The sequence below is a fragment of the Glandiceps talaboti genome, chromosome 6 (assembly GCF_964340395.1).
Source record: "Glandiceps talaboti chromosome 6, keGlaTala1.1, whole genome shotgun sequence".
NCBI classification, from domain to species: domain Eukaryota; kingdom Metazoa; phylum Hemichordata; class Enteropneusta; family Spengelidae; genus Glandiceps; species Glandiceps talaboti.
In genome coordinates this window covers 4,031,535-4,041,490 of record NC_135554.1, presented here as the reverse complement: position 1 = coordinate 4,041,490, position 9,956 = coordinate 4,031,535, and the positions used below count along the sequence as shown (strand labels likewise).

At 35.3% G+C, this 9,956-nt stretch overlaps 1 protein-coding gene across 1 annotated transcript; it reads left to right on the top strand.

Annotated features, from left to right (window-relative positions):
* Positions 1-2,861: 2,861 nt before the first annotated feature.
* On the top strand, positions 2,862-9,478 carry LOC144436525 (uncharacterized). Its single transcript, XM_078125332.1, has 5 exons — positions 2,862-3,062; positions 4,580-4,650; positions 6,512-6,655; positions 7,800-7,959; positions 8,146-9,478. Exons 1-5 carry the CDS (start codon positions 2,910-2,912, stop codon positions 8,281-8,283), a joined length of 666 nt encoding a protein of 221 aa, XP_077981458.1. The 5' UTR covers positions 2,862-2,909; the 3' UTR covers positions 8,284-9,478.
* Positions 9,479-9,956: the final 478 nt, after the last annotated feature.

Here is a 9,956-nt window from a genome sequence, read left to right as displayed (position 1 = left end):
CAAACGTACACACTTCCATTTTAATACATAAATGGAAGTGTAGACATTCAATATTAAAGGCGATATCAAGTGCTATCTCATGCAATGCTAAATTTTCTAACATATTAATTTTTATCAATGACAAAATATTTCGCGGCCTCCCTTTCAAACCATGACAATTTTCATGGCCCCCCTTCAAGCCTCCCATTTTTTTCTTGGCCCCCCAATTTCTCCCCAGGCCCCCCCCCTGCCGTAAATTCTGTCCGGTCCCTTAAAGTGATTTTGTGACATTTCCGCGTACTTTGCCGTAGCGAAAACGCTGGCAAAAGTGTTGTTACACACGGTAACTTTGTGATCGAAAATATTTAGTGCTCTCAAAACTGATACCCCAATATGAGTGTTGTATCAAAACTTTAGTATCGCCTGTTATTTCGTATTAGTTCTTGAGCATCAAAATATGACAGTTCCGGAGAAAACAAAGGGTCTGAATAGCCTAAAAATGGCTTTAAGTGTCACAAAACCTCCCATGACCCCAATTAGAGGTGTAAATATTAAAATCTCAAGCTTTTACCCTACTTTTACTGTCAAGATGCTTTTTTAAAAAATATAATTACCCTGTGCAGTCGATAAATTAGTATATGATGCTATCTTATAAAGTATTTGCGAGGCATAGTCAAGTAGTCCACTCTTGAATCACGATCAAATACCATTACCTGTCATGTAAATTTGGTATATTGAGGGGAAGGTATTATGTTTTAGAATTAAAAGGTGGGGGGGGGGGGCAGGGGTGAACCTGACTCCTCCCCCACCCATGCCGGAGAAACTGACCAATGCCTCAGTGTTAACGCATCCAAGACACTTAACCGTCGTATCTCGACTGTTGTGACACGACTCCGTCTTAATTATCAGTCTGGGGAATTATATAGTAGATCTAGAGGTACTCAACAATATCTAGGAAGAGTGACATTCTACAACATACTAAGATGTGAGAAAGGATGTCAGTTGTCCTGGGATGTCACCTCTATGTTAATAAGACGTTCAATAGAACTAAGTCTTGTAATTTGAGTAACGCCGGGCGACACTGGTCGATATAAATACATAATGTAATCTACAATTAGAGCTTATAGCTTATTTCTGTCACAACGACAATGGTACAGTAAACAGTTAAAGTGTCAAAGCAAACACTTAAATCAAATATCAACTTGTCTTTTGAAACACCATCTACTTTGTCAAGATTGCTAGGACGTATCTATGCCACACCTAAAAGTATAGGTCATTCCTGATATTTGTATGTCATTCATAACACTAGTACAGTTCAATTATTCAGTATAGAATATATCCATATTTATTATATCCAAATATGATATTAGGGAGTGTACATTTTTAATTTCCAGGGGGAGGCCGGAGGATTTCTAATGAAGCAAGGGATTTTTATTGGTGGCCACCCCTACAAAAACTGGTATAAATTATCTGCCCCCCCCCCCCTAAGACTTCTTGTTTTTATTTCATGGCCCCCCTGAAACCACTAACAAAAATACGCACAGATGAAACACAGATACAGCAACACATAGATTTGCCAGCAGTTGCTACATGTATTAACTTATTCCATATTTATACTTACTTCAGAATTGAACCAGTGCACAAAGTTGTTGAATCATGGACACTCATAAAATCACAAATAAAGACTATTATAAGTTAAATTGGCTGACAGGATGTCTACTTACAACTGAGGGGTGACAGAATAGACTACTGGTCTGGCTACACTTTTTCTTGGATTTTTAGCCCATCACTGACATAAATAAATTAGCAAATAAATGAACAAGTAAATATATATATATTACTTATTTATCACAGGTTTGGAAAAAATAGTGCAAAATTGCACCATGAGGAAACTTTTTTCCATGTGAACATATTCAAATTTTAGGATTAATTTGCAGTGGTTGGTCACACAATCATTTATTATTAATTTAAACACTTCATAAATAACACATTTTTAATTGCAGTGCAAATGGAAAACACCTTGGAACACCTGAATTTAGGTCAAGAAAAGTGACTGCAAATGAACTTCAAACTACAACTACAGACATCAGTGATACAAATAGTAGTGACTCTGAAAGTGAAAATGCTATAATAAGTGTTATAGACAGTGATTATTGTTTTTCTGATAACTCTGAAACTTCAAGCACGGCTGATATCTCAGACAGTGATTGTGATGAAACAAGTCCTACACAATTTCATGGGAAAGTTACCTTGAGAAGTGGCAGAGTCGCCGGTCAATTTTTGTTTCACTGAATACAAATATTGTGATTTAATAGGTTTGTGCACTGTTTTATCATCAATCCATGTTAAATGCTACTTCTGTAGGACATTGTGCACAGTCAAGTGTTGGGTTTTGCCTATATTTTATTTCATATATATATATCTGGCACTTGTCCATCCTGACATTCAGGTTTAGGTTTTTTTTGTGCCCCCCCCTAACAAATAGTGACATTTTTGTTTAGCCCCCCTAATTTTTCTTGAGAAAAATTGGTGGCCCCCTGAAAATCCTCCGGCCCCCCTGGAAGTTAAAACTGTACACTCCCTTATATTATCATCATATTACACCCATATTTATTATATTATATTATTGATATTGTATCCATAGTTATTGTATTATATTATTGATACTGTATCCGTAGTTATTATATTATATTACTATTATAGTACTGTATACAATAGTATTGTTATATTGTATCCATGGTTATTTTCGTTTATCATAAAAGCACGCCATTGTAAAGAGCTAGGAATGATTTCAGTAGACGCAGTGCAATCAAATTGAGCATGCGCGTGAACTTATTTTTAGAAGTATGCGACACGGGGAGATTCCCTATACTTACAATGTATATAAACCGTGGGGGTGTTGCACAATAGTCTTTAGTGTAAACGATTTGATGCGCAACGACTCTCGCTATTGGCACTCAACCCCAAACAAACAACTCATCTCTGAGACGTTCCTACAACAGCTAAAGCTGCAGATTTGGGATTCAAGTGTAAAGCTCAAGACTAAATTTTGCCACGGTTTTGGTTTTCAATTCGACAAAATGGTAAGTTTGTATCTTCATCACACGTTGTCTAGAAATGGAGCTGGTCACAATAGTTTGCAACCATGGGGTTTTTATTGAGCGATCAACTATAAAGTCGATGTGGATTTTCGCAGTACAACTTTATCAGTCATAAAATAGACCGTCGAGTAGGGGCTATCGTTATTTTTGTCACGCACGGTTTTTATGAGTATAATGAAAATAGTGATAAGTTAAAATAACCACTGGTGTAGAGTTTTCTTCCAGTTCCTGGACAATGGACTACCATCACCCCTCCCATCTCCCCGCATTCAAAACGTTCGGTCGTAGGACATTTTTCCACTATAAAAGTCTATTGTAACGGAACGTTCCAGTCCGTCTAGTATTACTAACAAATGCGTCACAACACAACCACAACTGTATTATACACACAGAGCCAATGTGTATGTAATACTCAGAAATTAACTTGCTATAACACTTGTTCCAGGAATTGGGTACGCTAAAAGTGAAACAGAAAATGGAAATTTAACAAAAAGAAAAGATCGTTGAGAGTAGACATAAACCTAGGAACGTGACAGCTTTTTAAAGACTAATTGAAGCATTGAAAGCGAACTAGTAGCATTACGTTTTTATTCTGGTACATTTCTTACAGATTTAGATCGTATCATGCAACGTAAGACAACGAACAAATCAGAGTGGGTTGTCGTTAAAACGTTAGGGCCTGAATGAAAGCATTCTCGGCAAAAAATGACAAACCTTTTATTCCTACGGGTGACAGACGTGTATACTTATACCTCATATCTTTAAAATGAACACCCTTGTGTTTTTCGATTCTAATGTACACAAGTAAAGTGGACATTAATAATATCTTGGGGGACTTTCCCGTATGCGTTTGGTAGGCCCCTCGATTGCATGACTCATCTGGTACACGCGTACAACTGTGATTAGTCAAAATATGTCACGTGACGACCAACACGATCCAAGGTACTTCCCCGTTCACCAGGCACCTCTATTTGCCATCGAAAAGTCTAAGTGCTAGATTTGCTAAAACTTACAAGGTGGGTCATGCATGCAAAACTAAGGCTCCAATCAGAATTTATAGTAGGGGCTGGAGAGAAAACTGGGGGGGGGGGCGGCGAAAATTCTGATGGTCTGAAAGGGGCCACGAAATATTTTGCTCCTAATTTCAACCAAATCAGTCCTCAGGAGCGGTCGTTTACCTAATATAGTACATCTTGCTGCTTATATAAAGGTATGCACCTAGCTATTTCACGCTTAATACGTTTTCTCATTCTCAAATTGCTTTCAAAAATTCAAAGAAATCGCGTCTGCCGAGCGTCTTATCTATTAATATAGGTGTTCATGTAATAATCTGTATAGCGTATAGCGCCTCTAAAATGACTGGAATACCCTAATAAGTCTATCGTGTTTACGTGATTTTATTATTCATGGGTCCTGAAAAAAACTCATCGAAGATCTTAGAAATTGGTAGATGTAAACTACAGGTTTTAAAAAGCTTTATTTTTCTCTTTTTCCCCTAGATCATTGATTTCTTCATGATATTATTTGTATGGCAAGTTGTAAACCATGCTTGCTTTGTGGTTGGACCAAGGTACGTGTTTAAACACAAATGAACTGAAATATATATATATATATATATATATATATATATATATATATATATATATATATATATATATATATATATATATATATATATATATATATATATATATATATATATATATATATATATATATATATGTATATATATATATGCATGATGAAATGTGTGTGTGCGTGCGCGCGTGCTTGTGTCTGTCTGTCTGTCTGTCTCTGTCTGTCTGTCTGTCTGTCTGTCTGTATGTATGTCTGTCTGTCTGTCTGTCTGTCTGTCTGTCTGTCTGTCTGTCTGTCTGTCTGTCTGTCTGTCTGTCTGTATGTATGTATGTATGTATGTATGTATGTATGTATGTATGTATGTATGTATGTATGTATGTATGTGTGTCATGTATGTTTCTGTGTCTGTCTGTGTCTGTGTCTGTGTCTGTGTCTGTGTCTGTGTCTGTGTCTGTGAATTGTCAGTCCGATTGAAATGTTGTACACTAATTGACTTCGATAAGCTTCTTGACCACAACATTCAATATAACTTATAATTTAGGTTCACCGCGAGTGAATTGATAGATATAAACGATCTAAAATAATAGGTAATTATAGACAATTTAGTGGATAATTTATCAAATGTCAGCCATAGTTTATCTTCAGCAAATACCAAAGTTCATTATATCAAAATCGAATGTAAAGTTCATGTTTTGGTCAGCTTCAGTATCATCCAGAACACAAATTTGTATAATTATAATTATGGAAAATATTCTTACTACACAAACCAGAAAGACAGTAACTATAAAGTTTCAATCAATGTTTTTTTTGTTTTTTTTAAATCCCACACACGTTTTTTGCTACGAATTATACTAAGAAAATACAGTAATTAAAGAGCGCACACACACACAATGTTATGCTTGAATCGACCTTGTTTTATCTGACAGTGATGTTGATTTGTGTTCATAGTGAGATAAAATGTGTCATAGTGTCTACATGACTTTGCTTTACGTAAAATGTAACAAGAAACCTAGTGTGAGACATGAAACACGTGACGTTAATTGAAACTCTATAGTCTCTCTAGTTTGGTAGTAAGTTTTGAAACTTCTCTCAACAAACAAACATTCCTATATCACATACATTTATTATGAATACAATATAGCACAGAATCCAGGTAAAGTGTATTATAGCTTGGCTAGATAATAATAATCTTGAAGTATCAATGGTTGGAATTGCATTTCTAACTTTATGTCAATTGTTGAAAACTAATTTACCCCTATGGCAAAACGCTTCTTTGATTTTACGTTACTAACTATACCATTTTAGAAGTCGTATAGAGGCGCATACATGGTGAATCGACGCAGCAAGTTTGAAGTGGAACCTCACTTGAAAGGAATCACTTTGGTGCTTTTAGGTGCAGAGTTCCACCAATCAGATTGGTCGTGTGGGGGCGTGGTACAGACTGGAAATCATAATATTATATATATATATATATATATATATATATATATATATATATATATATATATATATATATATATATATATATATATATATATATATATGTGTATATAAATATATTTGCCAATAGCACATAGAGTTGGTATTAGTTTTGGTAGAGTAGTTTCTTGCCCAAGACTTGGCTGTTATTGGTATAGCAAATTATCGTCCTCAAAGCAAAGATTAGGTGTTTGCAGCAATGACTCTAACTTGGGCTGCCACCCCATATTTAGTAATTTTATGAACTGAAATCTGAAACGTCAAAATGGAACATCCCGCCAACATGTGGTGATTACATACATTAGGTAAACTCAATTACCCAATGAAATGCGTTTTTTTTTAAAATTTCAAATAACATTTCTATTCCAACACAGAAGGGAACATTCCGTGGTTGACCAGGGAGATTTATTGATTCTCAGCAAGGTGACATCGGATTCCTTAAACATAGGTGATATTGTTGTGGTAAATGACCAACATATGGGACTGTCTCGCTACGTCCAACAAGTAACGCAAATTCAGTGAGTTCATAAAATTGTATGTCATCATAATGTATGTATGTATGTATGTATGTATGTATGTATGTATGTATGTATGTATGTATGTATGTATGTATGTATGTATGTATGTATGTATGTATGTGTGTGTGTGTGTGTGTGTGTGTGTGTGTCTGTCTGTCTGTCTGTCTGTCTGTCTGTCTGTCTGTCTGTCTGTCTGTCTGTCTGTATGTATGTATGTATGTATGTATGTATGTATGTACATGTGTGTATGTATGTATGTATGTATGTATGTATGTATGTATGTATGTATGTATGTATGTATGTATGTCTGTCTGTCTGTATGTATGTATGTATGTATGTATGTATGTATGTATGTGTGCGTGTATATGTGTATGTATGTATGTATGTATGTATGTATGTATGTATGTATGTATGTATGTGTGCGTGTATATGTGTATGTATGTATGTATGTATGTATGTATGTATGTATGTATGTATGTATGTGTGTGTGTGTGTGTGTGTGTCTGTCTGTCTGTCTGTCTGTCTGTCTGTCTGTCTGTCTGTCTGTCTGTCTGTCTGTCTGTCTGTCTGTCTGTCTGTATGTATGTACATGTGTGTATGTATGTATGTATGTATGTATGTATGTATGTATGTATGTATGTATGTATGTATGTATGTATGTATGTAGAAATGTTTGGGTTTTCACCTGGCATTTCTCTGTCTCGCCTATTTTTCCTTTGAAAAAGAATATTTATTCGAAACGTCGGATTTAACAGCTATATATACGGACTGGTTTATTAGTTCCTTATGCATTTATTTTTCTATGTATGTATGTATGTATGTATGTATGTATGTATGTATGTATGTATGTATGTATGTATGTATGAATGTATGTATGTATGTATGTATGTATGTATGTATGTATGTATGTATGTATGTATGTATGTATGTATGTATGTATGTATGTATGTATGTATGTATGTGCGTGTGCGTACGTGCGCGCTTGTGTGTGTGTGTGTGTTTGTGTGTGTGTGTGTGTGTGTGTGTGTGTGTGTGTGTGTGTGTGTGTGTGTGTGTGTGTGTGTGAATGAGTGTGTGTGTGGTACGTGCGTCTGTCTGTCCGTCCGCCCGCCTGTTTGTCTGATTTTTATTCTTTATTTTACAGTACAATGTCGACAGGAGACTTCTTCGTAGAAATACAGTATCAACCGCAAGGAAGCAAACAACTTGAATATAGATGGTTTGGAAACAAAGACGTTATTGGTAACGTTATCTTAAAGTTGCCATATGTTGGCATGGCAAATGCCATTACTCATGAATACCCAGTAAGTAAATGAAAAATAGATTACACATTTGTATACGTAGATGTAAACATTTCTTTTATACTTGCCACTCCAAAATCTTCATACAAATAAGATATTTACAAGTCTTAGTACACGAATACAACATTTTCGGGGGAGAGGGATCTGTCGTTTGGGTACTGATACACGATTTTCTGTTATTTGTTTCAGATTCACGTGTTCTTTGGTGTCCTGTTCTGGATAATGAAACCCTGGGAACATTACTTAATATCGAAGAGTTTCAGAAAACTATGCCAAGTGTCAATCTTTTCTGCCGTATTGTTTAGTCAGCCAAAACCAGTTGGATGATTGGAAAATGTTGTGGGTATTACAATTACTACGTGAGATAAGGAATGATATTTCTTTATGATGTTACTTATTTCAGAATTTACTTTCAATTTACAACTTCTAAATGTATCACTAGTACTAATACACACATCATTTGATAAGCTGAGGGCTTTTGACTGCACACTGTCACGCTTGTTAACTCATGATAGAGGGCGCTGTTGAGAAGCTGACGACTTAATTTTGACTGCAACCTGTCATGTGATCACTCTTGTTCACTCTATGGTTGATGGCGCAGTCCCCCAACTTCACTGAATTGTCATTATTTTTGCAAAAGTTTGTACAAAGTAATTATAGCTATGAGTTACGTAATGTACTTTCAATAATTACAACTACTCACTGTGACAGAGCCCTTGTGAAGCTAGCAAATATCGATAAGAATGTAAACTAAACCAATTCCCATAGGTACGTCCCAGAGACTCGTCGTTTATGTTCGCATCTAGCGATTGATCATTAGATTCTCAAGTCAACGACGCGTCTCTCGTTTAATCAGGCCGTAAGTAGTTGCAGTATTAAGCATTCATTAAAAGTGCATCATAAAAGTGAATTACTGGGATATTTGTCTAAGTTACACGTGTAATTTAAAGTGATGGCATTTAGTGAAGTCATGCAACTGATATCGTGATTCTAAAGTCAATGACACGTCATAAATCTTAGACTACGTCAAATAATGTATGTTTGCTATACCTATCAAATTACGTAAGGTCGTTAGTGAACTTTTAAATTTTGGGTCATTATATATGTCTGTTTTGAGTTATTTGACATTTTCTCCAAACTGTATGACAAGGTTTAAGCTTAAGGGCGATAGCGGAAAATTAGGTAGAATCGGAAACCCACACTGTTACCTTCGTTACAAAGTACCAAGGATGTTAAAGAACTAATAACTTTAACTTAAAGTTTGTGTTATTTATATTTGAAGGCTATTACTGTCACACCATACTAGTAACAAAACTTCAAAACTAACATATTTGGTCTCTTGGAAAGTGATACTGTAAGATTGTGTTCGTTCGTACATGAGTATATCCATACATAGGGCCTCTCGACTGTCTATGATCCATGAGGGTGGACAAGTGGCACTTTCGTAACCCGTCATCACTGCTCCTGTGTGTGATTGCTAATGATCTGATGAGGAAAAAGTAAACCAAATGTTGATATATATATATATATATATATATATATATATATATATATATATATATATATATATATATATATATATATATATATATATATATATATATATATGGAATAACAATATTGCAAGGTTGCAGAAAGAGTACAGCTAAAGTATTGTAAAATGTTTTTAGGTGTAAAGTCGTCAACACCTGACGTATGTGTACTGGGGGACTGTGGCAGATTTCCAATTGCTATTCATACAATCAAAAAAGTTTTGTCATATTGGTATAAACTCTTACTAATGCCACCAAATAAAATAGAGTAGCAAAGCAGTGTTATAATTTTGCTATTGAACTCGATAGAAATAACAAGGTATCGTGGGCAACACAGGTCAGATGTCTTATTTGAATATGGTTTTGGAGAGGTTTGATATTGGTGACTTTGATATCTTCCTATGCCACTTCATGACCAGAACAGTGGATATTTTTAAGCAGGACTGGTGAACAGATGTGTGTTCTAAG

Coding starts and splice junctions, on each gene's coding strand:
- LOC144436525 (XM_078125332.1), top strand. CDS start 2,910: ATGCGCAACGACTCTCGCTATTGGCACTCAACCCCAAACAAACAACTC. Junction 6,656..7,799: donor CAACAAGTAACGCAAATTCA/GTGAGTTCATAA, acceptor TTTATTTTACAG/TACAATGTCGACAGGAGACT. Junction 7,960..8,145: donor CCATTACTCATGAATACCCA/GTAAGTAAATGA, acceptor TATTTGTTTCAG/ATTCACGTGTTCTTTGGTGT.